The sequence below is a fragment of the Cucurbita maxima genome, unplaced genomic scaffold (assembly GCF_002738345.1).
Source record: "Cucurbita maxima cultivar Rimu unplaced genomic scaffold, Cmax_1.0 Cma_Scf00015, whole genome shotgun sequence".
NCBI lineage: Eukaryota > Viridiplantae > Streptophyta > Magnoliopsida > Cucurbitales > Cucurbitaceae > Cucurbita > Cucurbita maxima.
Genome location: NW_019272031.1, coordinates 3,370,644 through 3,383,777, shown reverse-complemented (window position 1 = coordinate 3,383,777; position 13,134 = coordinate 3,370,644). Strand labels below are relative to the sequence as shown.

General features: G+C 35.0%; 2 protein-coding genes across 3 annotated transcripts; both read left to right on the top strand.

The window, feature by feature from the left end:
- The first annotated feature begins 3,447 nt into the window (after window positions 1-3,447).
- Window positions 3,448-4,882, top strand: LOC111490141 (F-box protein At5g50450-like). Its single transcript, XM_023138648.1, has 3 exons — window positions 3,448-3,745; window positions 3,827-3,989; window positions 4,068-4,882. Exons 1-3 carry the CDS (start codon window positions 3,591-3,593, stop codon window positions 4,800-4,802), a joined length of 1,053 nt encoding a protein of 350 aa, XP_022994416.1. The 5' UTR covers window positions 3,448-3,590; the 3' UTR covers window positions 4,803-4,882.
- A 5,322-nt stretch (window positions 4,883-10,204) lies between these two features.
- Window positions 10,205-12,618, top strand: LOC111490099 (exocyst complex component EXO70B1-like). 2 transcript variants are annotated; one of them, XM_023138586.1, is made up of 2 exons: window positions 10,403-10,495; window positions 10,570-12,618. In XM_023138586.1, exon 2 carries the CDS (start codon window positions 10,730-10,732, stop codon window positions 12,362-12,364), a length of 1,635 nt encoding a protein of 544 aa, XP_022994354.1. In that variant the 5' UTR covers window positions 10,403-10,495; window positions 10,570-10,729; the 3' UTR covers window positions 12,365-12,618. The 2 variants fall into 2 exon arrangements, with proteins under 2 accessions (XP_022994353.1, XP_022994354.1); XM_023138585.1 differs by having other exon boundaries at window positions 10,205-12,618.
- Window positions 12,619-13,134: the final 516 nt, after the last annotated feature.

Sequence of the window (13,134 nt, the reverse complement as noted above, 5' to 3'; positions counted from 1 at the left end):
ATACTTGTAATTTGGTTGTTTGTAACGTATAACTTAGTTTTCCTTTTTGTGTCTATGAGAGCCTTTAGTCTCTAATATTATTTTATTTTAGCCTATTTGCTTAAATTTCGTCAACCGAGTTGAGGTCGAGTGATGTCACGGTCAAATTTGTCCAAAGCGTGTTGTCTATGCCCACATGTCGGATGTCTCAGTCATAATTGTCCAAGATATGTTATCCATGTCTACATGCCTGTTTCAAATCCCTTTTACATGTCGTAATACGTTTCATGTAGTGTTAATACGTGGGTGTACGATCGTTCACCAAAATCATGTCTACACCCGTCAAGGCTAAAATGTTCTAAAATATACTATAGAAGGATATGACTAGTTGTCAGTTCTTCCTACTCGGGTTATATGTTATCAAAGTCATTGTTGTTGCCTACTCGTTTTTAGCTTATAACATTGTTTTCTTTCAAATTATTTTCAATGTATTTCCTAGCTCACGTTTTCTAAAATATTGCTCTCAAATGTGATTTAAGGCACTACCAGTGATAGATTTGGTGGAGATCCCACATCAATTGGAGAAAAGAACAAGTGCCAGTAAGAACGCTTGGCCCTGAAGGGGGTGGATTGTGATATCCTACATTAATTAGGGAGGAGAACAAAACATCATTTATAAGCGGTCGAAACCTTTACCCACTATAAAGCCTTGAGGGAAAGCTCGTAAGGGAGAGTTCAAAAAAGACAATATCTGTCAGCGATGAATTTGAGTTGTTTCAGACAGTAAATATGTGTTTTGTTCGTTAGTGGTTCATATAATACTTTAACCTAAGATATTTAGATTTATTTTATTACAAGGCAAGAAAAACTAAACTTTTGAATTTAAAATTAAATTATGGGTCAAATTCAACATCCTCTAAGAATATGTTAATATGATGGCCAAGGGGATGCTTGGAGGCAGGGGGAACATATGGGTCAAACGAATTTCGTGTAATAATTCTCGACCTTTTGTCCATGTTCACATTCAGTCTTCCATTCTTGCTTCTTTTCAAATTACCAAATTTCAAGGCTAGATAGCCTCGGTATTCTTCTGTGACATGGTCACGTTACTTGCTCTAGAGTGAAACCTATTCTCACATATCAACATGTTTTGCCTTCTGAGAAAAATCTCAGATGACACTTAACATACAATTATTCCAAGCAAAACACGTTTAACTATGAAATTCCTCTGATTGATCCACCGAAAATGAAGGTGCATCTTATCAGTATAGGTAGTAACTTTCATTTCGTAGTTATCATATCCTTAAGACTACTCTCATTCAGATGTGGTCTCGATTCATTTATGTATCATTCATTTGCTCGGGTGTCATAAAAATTTTAGACCAACTCGAAATTTCAAATTTGCTAGGTTGGTAAGTCGAATAACTCGAATAGCATTTCTAATTAGGTAGTCGAGTTGTTGACTTTTAAATTTTTTTATTTATTCACATTAACAACTATAGTCTAATAAAATTCAAATATCCATATTTCAAGTCACAGCACGATCACCGACATCGACATATATTACAAGCATTAAATATTATAATAATAGTGATTTTATGATCATTTTTAATTAAATAATAAATAAATAAAGAGTTTACGATATTTCCCATACTTTTTTTTTTCTTTAAATATCTCTTCTTTTTTTATTTTTTTATTTTATTTTGTGGTATGGAAATTATTAAGAGGATGGCATGAGCCACCAACTTCCACATATTTTTTTCAAGAGCCTTATCCATTGCTTTAAAATTCAATAATTCATCTCGTTGAATAAAATAATAATATTATAATGTCCCTACAAAAATATCTCTTATTTAGAAATTTTCTATATATTTTTAAAAATTATTATTATTTAAACTAATTTTAATAAATTTCTATAGAAAATTTATATATATTATTGGCAAACCGTTCGGAACTTGACTCTAATACCACTATAATAGTTCCAACCTATGTGATATCTCACAATCTACTTCCTTAGAGGCCTATCATTTCGTTGGCACACCGCTCGGAACCTACTGTAATAGCTCCAACCTATGTGGGATCTCACAATCTACTCCCTTAAAAACCTTGTGTTCTCGCTGGCACAACGTTCGGTACCTGGCTTTAATGCCACTATAACAACTTGTGTCTATCGTCAACAGATATTGTCCATTTTAACTTGTTACATATTACTGTCAACCTCACGATTTTAACACATGATGGTTTTTTATACACTATTTACTTGAATTTTACCAGATTATAGGACTAATTCTAATATTTAAAAAATAATATATATATTTTTTTTACTTTAATTGTACAAATAGAAAAATTAGCCGGTCAAGCCACGTGTATCATGACATTTCTTTAATCATTCTCTTTTTGTTAGCCAATCTATCAACCATATTTCCTTAAAAATAAAAAATCTATGAACTATGTTTTGAATTTTATTTTTTATTAATTATTATATCCCGAAATTTCCATGTACGGCCGCATTTTTTCCTCGGGTTAAAATGATCGATTTTTCATTTGCCAATGAATTGGATCTACCCTGATTTTGATCGATAATAGGATTCACGGCTAGAAGAAAGGTTCTTTGACGTGGATGGCTTGCTTGACTAACTCGGTTGACCTAATAGATGATGAAATTCTCGATCGATTTGAGAGAATTTGGAAAAGTCTTTCTCACTATTCATTCTATTCAATATAGGGAGAGCTTTCAATACCTGACTAACTCAGTTGGCCCATCTAGCAGATGCGTTTTAAAGTCTTGAGGAGAAACCCGTAAGGGAAAGCCCAAAGCGGACAATATCTACTAACGGTGTGCTTGGGTCATTACAAATGATATTAGAGCCAGACATCGGACGATGTGTCAGCCTTCTCGTTGTTCCCCGAACGGAGGATAGACACGAGTCAATATGCCAGTAAAAAAGCTGGGGAACAAGTCCCAGGGAGAACACTGGGCCGAAAGAGGGGTGGATTGTAATGTCCCACATTGGTCGGGGAATTTTGTAACTTTTTTGGTTAGGTCAACTCAGCGGATACGAAAATAAAGTTTACAACTCAATTTAACTTTACTAATATTTAAAATATTTTACGGTTGTAATCGAGGTTAATAATGTAATATATCAGTATGATATTATAATATTAATATAATATGTTATATGTAGACTATTATTGTTTTTTTAAACCAAAGACAATAAGTAATTTTTATTTAAATATTTAGGAATTGAAAAATGAGGTTGAGTTTTACACTCTAACTCGGTCAAACTTTACATACAAAACATGATTACGGTCTTACTAAGCTGATTAATTAATTAAATAATTAAAATTTTATATTTATTTAGAAGCTGACTGGCTCGAACCGTGGGGACCCATCTAAATCTGTCTGGACACTTCCCCACCGTTGCTGGTTCGCTAGAGATATAAATTTAACGCACCCGATTCATTTTGAGATCACTTCATGCTCTAACTACGATCCAAATCTGGCTTCCTTTAATCCTCCATTAACGGACCTCAATCGTTTGCAGTCCTTTCATGACGGTTCCATTTTCAAGGTGAAGGCCACAACGACGACTAATCTATTACACTCTGGAATGGTGTGCAATAAAAGAAGGAGAACTTCGACCACCACCGCCGCCGGGATTCATGATCTCTTCGACGATTTGCCGGATGATTTACTCGTCCTCCTCCTCGGCAAACTTAGCGCCAACGCTTCTTCTCCTTCAGATCTCGTCAATGTTATGTTGACGTAAGAATCGCGTAACTTGTGGTTTCTTTAATTTCTATTTCTGTTGTGATTTTCATTTGATGTTCATGAGACGAATCATAGATGTAAGAGGTTCAATCGATTGGCTCTGCATCCGATGGTGCTATCGAAAGCCGGACCTAAAGCATTTGAAATCCGAATTAAAAACTGGTGCGAATCGACTCATCGATTCCTGAAATTGTGCGTTTCTGCCGGTAATGTTGAAGCGTGCTACACTCTAGGAATGGTCCGTATAATCGATTGATTTTTCTCTCTGTAATTTCAGATTTGGTTATGATTTGTTTGCTGATTTCGTTTTTTGCAGGTCGAATTTTATTGTATGAAGAACAGAGGAAATGGAGCTTCGTTAATGGCGAAGGCCGCGATTAAATCTCATCCGTTGGCGCTCTACTCACTCGCAATCGTACAGTTTAATGGAAGCGGTGGTTCTAAGAGCGACAAGAATCTTCGTGCAGGTGTGGCTTTGTGCGGACGAGCCGCTTGTCTCGGTCATATCGATGCGCTTCGTGAACTCGGTCACTGTCTTCAAGACGGTTACGGCGTCGCTCAAAACGCGTCCGAGGGACGTCGTCTCTTAATCGAAGCCAACGCGCGTGAGCTCGCGTCGATAACAAACTCCTCTCTCCGCCGTCTCAACTGCTCCGTCGACCGCCCTTCCACGACGGACTCCAGCGGTTCGCTTCTCAGTGATTTCGGCTACAACATTCCGGCGCCGGAGGTTCATCCGGCGAATCAATTTTTAAGAGATTGGTTCACTTCTGGCCGTGGATTTATCGCTGAAGGTTTGAGACTCTGCTCGAATAGTGGCTGTGGAAGGCCAGAGACTCGGCTTCATGAGTTCCGGCGGTGCTCGGTTTGTGGTAATGTAAATTATTGCTCACGAGGTTGCCAAGCTCTGGACTGGAAATTGCAACACAAGACGGAATGTGCGCCGTTTGACCGGTGGCTGATCGAGGACGATGACCTGGAAGACGACGACGACGACGGTGTAAACAGAATAGAGCAGTTCGGAGACGGTGTGAATGTGGAAACTGAATGATATTTGATTATTAAAGGCAAAGCTTTCTATTGTTGTTTGACATCACTTTTACCTTTTTAAAATTCTTTTTATTTTATTTTTTACTTCCTCCTCTTTTTAACATGAATATCCCACGTGGAAAATATTAAAATATTTCACAAATATTACTCCTCATTGAAATCACTCTATTTTAATATTCCAAACTAAAAATTATTTAAAATATAAAATATTATATAAATCTTCAACTTAAATGTATACTAATTTACCCCAAATTCTACATTAACTGTGTGTTAAACTCGTTCAGTATCTAAAATCAATGTATATTAATAATGCTCTCTGTGCGTGTATATAATATAAACGAATTTTAAATGATGACTAAAATAATATTTTTAACTATTTTTTTCTTTTATATATATGAGAATGATTCTGATTTATTTCATGACTTATTAGAAATATAACATACTCGGTTGGGATCCTAACGAATAGAAAAATTGATAATGATCCGCCCGAACCCAGGAATCTCTTAGATATGATATAAAATTGATTTTGTTCTTTCTGTTAAGAATGAGAAATATAAATAGAATTAAATCGAATATATGTATTGTCATTGATATTCATAATCTTTGAATAGGATACGAGCAACTAATACTTACAAATAAGAAAAATATAAACTAATTAAATATTGAAAATAAAATAAAATATACCATATAAATCAAACTATAAAGAAAAGAATATTAAGAAATAATATTTGAGATATATTTTATAACTAATATATTCTCAAAATATTATATCTCAACAATTTTTCTGTCAACAATATGAAGCGGAGTGTGAAGAAGGAGAAGGAGCCCCCAACCCGAAATAGATAGAGTGCACATAATTTGGGCTACATACATACATACATATATACATACATACATACATACATACATACATACATACATACATACATACATACATACATAGATACATATGTACATACATACATATATATACATATGTACATACATACATACATATATATATATATATATCTATATGTATGCAAGTATCTTCAAATTCCAACTATACCATCGCCTTCGGCCCATCAAAAAATGGGCCGAGTTTGGACAAGCCCAATAATCGATGGATTCGGGTCGACACTTAATTTTGGATTATTTGATTTGACCGAAATTGACTAGTAAAAAATAAAATTTGAGGGTTTTAAATTAGGACATTTTTTTTAATTTTCTTTTTTATCCTATTGACATACAATTTTTATAGGATATATCACATCGGTTGTTGACGTTTATCACTAATACGTCATTTTTGTGCCTATCAATAACATATATTTATCATCGATAAACTAATAAACATATTTAGTGATATAACCAATATTAAAATATATATCTATATATTGACTTTATCGTTCCAAATTAATATCTTTGATATCTTTTAAATATCCATAAACAATATTTGGAAATATAAATAACTTAGTTAATAATTTAAAATTAGCATTCAATTGCTTTCGTTTTTCATCTCCTTGAGGGAAGTTCTCTAAAAGTATGAAAAGTTGCACTATTATCAAGCTAGGTCACACGACCCCATTTGTAAGGAGGTACTCCTTCTTTGCCTAAGAGCACCTTGCATTGTCGAACTGATAATGTGAGATCGTACATCGATTGAAGAGGAGAACAAATCATTATTTACAAGGGTGTGACAACCTCTCTCTAGCAAACACGTTTTAAAATCGTGAGAGGAAGCACAAAGGAAACAATATATGTTAGCGGTGGGCTTGAGCTGTTACAAATGGTATTAGAACCAGACACTGGATCGTGTGTTAGCGAGGACGTTGGGCTCTTAAGAGAGTGGATTGTGAGATCTCACATCGGTTGGAGAGAAGAACAAAACATTTCCTTATAAGGCGCGTGGAAACCTCTCATGGAAGTAGATTGTGAGATCCTACATCAGGTTAGAGAGGACAACGAAATATTTCTTATAAAGTCATGTAAACATCTCTCTGACTCGTATTTTAAAGAGGACAATACTAATAGTTGGCTGATACCTATGACCTTTTTTTAGTGGCATTATGGTAAATGCAACCCCACTTCCAATATTATTTTTTGAATCGAATATTTTTAAAATAAATAATATAAATAATAATAGGATTAAAATATTGAGAATTTTGACGTATAAACCAACAATTAAATTAATAATTTGAAGAACAGACAACTTTACATTTTGTGTAGATAAAAAAACCAATTAAAATAATAAATAAATTAATAAAATAAACGAGCCGCGGTTTCGAACCTGACGACATACTTAAAATAAAATTAATAATAATAATAAAATAAAACTATGCTTTTGAGTTTTTAATAATAATTTCTAAAAAAAACTACAAAATCAATTAAAAAAAATATAGGAATCTCTCTCTAGCATACACATTTTAAAACACGTAACTAGTCAAAGTGGATAATGCTATTAAAAATGGTATAAGAGTCAGACACTGAACGGTGTATCAGTGAAAACACTAGACACCCAAGGAGGTTGGATTGTGAGATCCCACATTGTTGGAGAGGAGAATGAAACATTTTTATAAGGGGATAAAAATCTCTTCCTAGTAGACGCGTTGATAATTGTGAGGCTAACGACGATACATAACAGGTCAAACTAGACAATATCCGTTACATAACTTTAATTGAATCGATAAAATTTCAAATATGAACGGATTTTGTAGCTAAAGAATTAAGATGATAATGAAAACAAGTTTATAGTTTGAAAAATGGTATTAATTGTAAAATCAAAGGCACAAAGCGCGGAGTAAGAGAGCAATAGCGTCGTGAATGAGACGGCAGATGGGGCATTAAGTATTATTATTAAGGAGGGTGCGCCGATGGAATGCCAAAACCAAACGCGAATGGCACACGGCGCGCGCCACACTGTCAAACCGCGGCACCCTGCGTGCGTGGATGTTGGTTTGTTTGGCTGTTTCTTGGTCAACAATTTGGAGTTTTTTTAGGTTCCCACATCATTTCCAAATCTACACCACATTAAATAGACTTGACATGTACTTGAAGTTCTTTACCAAGTCCACTTTTTTTTTTTTTTTGGTTTTTTTTGTTTGTATTTTAGTGATGATTTAACGTATATTTGAGTTGGATTAGAGATAAATCTTATGAACCGGCTGAAATTTTAGATTGGTTGAGTTGATGACTCGAACAACTTAATTAGAGTTCACAACCCAACTTGATCGAGTTGGGTTGGGTTGGATTCACAACTCAATCTTCTACTAATCTTAAAACTATGGTAGGATTGAGTTGTAACCCTATTGTTAACCTAATCATAAAAGAATTTTTTTGTATTATAACTATGGTTTCAAGTGTATATGAGTTGGGTTAGGTAAATCTTTTGAACCAACCAAAATTTTAGGTTGGTTGAGTTGGTGACTCAAGCAATTCAAATAAAGTTCGCAATCCAATTCAACCCAATGCAGCTGAGTTGGGTTCACAACCCAATCTTTGTACCAATCTTAAAATTAGGATAGGACTGAGTTGTAATCCTATTTTTAAGTTAGTCCAATTGACCCAACCATAAAAATATCAACCCTAACCAACTCAAAATTCTACTATTTTAAAAAAAATAAAGTATTTTATTTCTGGATAATTATAAAGATGGTTTCCCTAAGTATATGAGTTTGGTTAGGTAAATTTTTTGAATCAGCCTGAAATCTTAGATTTGTTAATTTGGTGATTCAAGCAACCAAAATAGACTTCACAACCCTAAATTAGAGGGTCGGGTTGGGCTTAGGATATTTATTTATTTAAAAAAAAAATTATACCTATCTACCGTACATGTTACATTAATAACTAAAATATTATAAAATTCATATATTAAACATTCATAAGTCACAAAACATCACTAATATCGGTTGCAAAGATTGAATATTCTTAATCTTCATAATAATTTTAAAAAAGTTGTGATTATAAATTTTCATAATGATTTTTTTTAGTCATGAAAGTTTATAATTTTTTTTTTTTTTTTTTGTCAAATCTAAAAATAAAATAGAATAATTCTTCTTTGAAAATATTATTTTTTACAATTTTGTAAAAACCTTACAAATTCTAATTAAATTTGTATTTTAAAAATTACCTCAATTTCATAAATACTTAACAATTAATGAAGCCACAAAATTCCACTACTGAAAATTGACCATTCAATTTGGTTTCCTTTAAAAAAAAAAAAAAAAGATAAAAAGACAAAATAAAATAAAATGAACGATTCAAACACATTTTTTCAATAATATTTGTCATATTCTACGTTGACTGACAATTTTCAATAAAATAATATTATTAATTATTCACAAAATTAATTTTAAATCCGCAGTTGTGATTGGTAGATTTTAGGGTTTTCGTTAAAATAAAAACATATTATTATTATTATTATAATTATAATATTGAGTCTAGCTTTGGAAAGTAGGCACGTGCCACTTCTTTATTTCTTTTATCCCATTATTTTATTTTCTAAAATTAAGTCATTTTCAATATTATTTTAACTAAATAAAAAGTAATAATAATTTATGTAATATTCAACCACGAAACAAATGGCCTAAAAATCTCTCTTTAACAAACTCGTTTTAAAACTTTGAAAAAGAAAAAGGATAAATGCGACAATATCGGCTAGCAGTGTACTTGTACTGTTACAAATAGTATTAGAATTATATACGAGAAAGAAAATCTCACATGAGTTGGAGACGAAAACGAAACATTCTTTATAAGGGTGTGAAAACTATTTTTTTTCAACTAACCTACCCTCCTCTGTCTCGGGAGACCAACAAAGAAGCTATAGAATTAATTGTTGAAGATATATTATTAACCTACATTTTTTTTTGGAAATATTAATACGTTTTTTGAAATAAAATATTAGCAATTTATTTATAAAGTTATTTTAAAATTTAAAGATTTTTTGAGATAAAATATAAAATAAAGAAGTATTTTTATTAATTTTGCTTAAATATTATAATATGTTATTTATAAGATGGGTCAAAATTGGGGGGCAAGAGGGACATTAGACCACGAAAAGTGTCAGACCCGACCCCACCGGTCGGTTTGGACAATAATCGACCGGACCAAACCGCACGTATGCGAACGAACCGGCCTAAAAAATTCCAATGTTGAAAGTCATCGGTCCACGCCAATCATGCTCAAATTGTAATTTACAATCAATAAAAAATTAGGAAAATATATTTAAAAAATATTGGGATAATTCACCGAATTTAATTAATTAATTAATTCATTAAAAAAATTAAATATCTTTTAACAGTTGTTATTTTAGTCGTCAGGCAAACAAGCCGGCTACTGTTTGGAGAATTTAAGTCGGAGTGGGGCCCACACCCACACACATTTTCTATTTGTTCCAACAAATTAAATAAATAAATAAGGAGAAAAAAAGATTTTGGGTTTCACATTTCCAATGAAATTTTGTTAACAATTCTCTCATAAATTCTTGACGTTCCGTCGTTCATTTCAATTTTTCTTAGAAACCCTTTTTTTTTTCTCCAGTTTTTTTTTGAGGGTTTGAATCTTGTTTGGGGTAGAGAGGTTGTTGATTGACGGAATTTGTGTAGAATGGCGACGACGACCACCAGTATTGGCGGCGGTGGCGGTGGCGGTGGCGGTGGTGAAGATAGAGTTATGGCTACGGCTCAGCAGATACTCAAAAGTCTCAACACTCCTAAGGAGGTTCGAGACGACATGCTTTTGATCTTCTCTAGCTTCGATAATCGTCTATCTAATATCACCAGTTTGGTCAACAGTGGAGATTCGAAGAGGGAGGGGGATCGATTTGAAGCTGCTGAGAAAGTGATTCTTCGTTGGGATTCCGGTCAGGGAGCTTCTCGGAACTCCCTGTTTTGGGAGGATGCGCCGGATGAGGCAGCGGAGTACTTATCGGCGGTGGATGATATTCTTCACTGGATGGACGAGTTGTCAATTCAGTCTGATTCGGCTAAGATCGTCGAGCGTGCTGAGAACGCGATCCAGATCGCTATGTCGCGGTTTGAGGATGAGTTTCGTCATATGTTGATTCGGAGCACTGTTCCGCTGGATGCGGAGCATCTCCACGGTTCAATTCGTAGGGTTGCCCTCTCTTTTGCTTCACACGAAGGCGAAAATTCCGATGAGTTCGAATCCTTTGCCGATGTTGACCGTGGTTCGGGGATTTTCCATGAGCGTGGTATCAGTTTGGGCGACGATTTGCGCGTCGATTTGATCAATCCTGACGCCGTCGATGATCTGAAGGAGATCGTGGACCGAATGATTCGATCTGGATACGAAAGAGAGTGTCTGAATGTGTATATTAGCGTCCGCCGCGATGCTTTAGATGAGTGCTTGGTTGTTCTTGGAGTTGAGAAGCTTGGAATTGAGGATATCCAGAAAATTGACTGGAAATCTTTGGATGAGAAGATGAAGAAATGGATCCAAGCTGTTAAGGTCAGTGTTCGAGTTCTTTTAACTGGCGAAAAACGACTCTGTGATTATATCTTTAGTGGTTCTGACGACTCTGAGGAAGGTTGTTTCAATGAGATTGCCAAAGGGTGCGTCAGGAAATTACTCAATTTTGCAGAGGCCATTGCTATAGGGGAAAGATCAGTTGAGAAGCTATTTCGAATTCTCGATATGTATGAAGCTCTGGCATACGTTCTACCGGACTTGCAGGCTATGGTTCCTGATGAATTCGTGATCGACGAGGCGAAGGGAGTGCTTTCTAGGCTGGGAGAGGCTGCTAAAGGTACATTTTGTGAATTTGAGAATGCTGTTCGTAGTGAGACTTCTAAGAAAACGATGCTAAATGCTGAGATTCATCCGCTCGCTCGTTACGTCATGAATTACTTAAGATTGCTTGTTGTTTATAGCAACACTCTGGATGAACTTTTAGAAGGCGATGACGACGAGGATTCGTGTCGTCTAGGGGATGATGGTGGTGAGAATTTGGAGCTAGAAACCATGTCTCCGTTAGCTCGTCGATTGTTTTCATTGATAGCATCATTGGAGGGAAATCTTGAGAGGAAATCGAAACTTTATGTGGACGATTCGTTGCAATATATATTTCTCATGAACAATATACAATATATAGTGCAGAAAGTGAAAGATTCTGAGCTTGGGAAGCTCTTGGGTGACCGTTGGGTCCGTAAGCGTCGAGGCCAGGTTCGGGTATATGCAACGAGCTATCTAAGGGCTTCGTGGGGAAGATTGTTATCTTTCTTGAAGGAAGAAGGGACTGTTGGGAGCTCTAATAGTGCACTGAAACTAGCTGCTTTAAAGGAAAAATTCAAAAATTTCAATGCTGGCTTTGAGGAACTCTATAGAATTCAGACAGGTTGGAAGGTAGCAGATCCTCAACTACGAGAAGAGCTTCGAATTTCGATATCGGCAAAGGCGTTACCTGCATATCGTGCCTTCGTGGGACGACATGGAAGTCAGATAGAGAACACGAGACATGCCGGGAGGTATATAAAGTACAGTTCGGATGACTTGGAGAACTATTTATTGGATTTGTTTGAAGGATCAGCTTGTGTTCTAAACCACTTACGAAGAAAAAATAGTTCATAGAGAGAGATACTGAGGCGATTCTGCTTGTCAGGTATGACCCATTGAAGTGGTTTCCTGATATTTTGTGTTGTTCATGGTGTTAATACAATAGGGTCAGAAAGACTTGTGTACATGTTTTATAGGCTAAAACTTATGTATTTCTGTATTGTAGCCATACCATGTTCTTTAAGATCAAAATCAAACTATCATTTGAATGATATGCTTGAAAAATTTTAACATCCCTCGTAGAGTATTGCAGCAGGAGATAGCTATGATCTGCCTGGTTGAGTTTTTAGTGCTTCTATGAGTAACTCTGAGGTTTGTCCGACAGTGCTTTTACTCTTTGCTGATCTTAAATGATGCTTTTAGCAATCAAGTGTCACACCCACAAGTGCTTGATCTATAAGTGATTTGTTCTAATTCGTGCTAGTGTGTTCTTAAACACATGGAAGTATGTAATTGTCTAAGTTCACTGCTAGTAGATGTTGTTCTTTTTAGGCTTTCTCTCTAAGTTTTAAAACACGTCTACTAGGGAGAGGTTTCCACACCCTTATAAGTAATGCTTCGTTCCCCTCTCCAACTGATGTGAGATCTCACAATCCATCCCCTTGGGTGACACACTGCTTGGTGTCTGGTTCTGATACCATTTGTAACAACCCAAAAGCCCACTGCTAGCTGATATTGCCCTCTTTAAGCTTTCTTTTCCAAGCTTCCCCTCAAAGTTTTAAAACGCGTCTACTAGGGAGAGGTTTTCACACCCTTACATCCAATGTTATTGTGAGATCCCACAT

Bases quoted from the DNA above. Each gene is read 5' to 3' on its own strand.
- LOC111490141 (XM_023138648.1), top strand. From the start codon at position 3,591: ATGGTGTGCAATAAAAGAAGGAGAACTTCGACCACCACCGCCGCCGGG. The intron at 3,746-3,826 runs GTAAGAATCGCG...GACGAATCATAG, and splicing joins CTCGTCAATGTTATGTTGAC to ATGTAAGAGGTTCAATCGAT. The intron at 3,990-4,067 runs GTCCGTATAATC...CGTTTTTTGCAG, and splicing joins CGTGCTACACTCTAGGAATG to GTCGAATTTTATTGTATGAA.
- LOC111490099 (XM_023138585.1), top strand. From the start codon at position 10,382: ATGGCGACGACGACCACCAGTATTGGCGGCGGTGGCGGTGGCGGTGGC.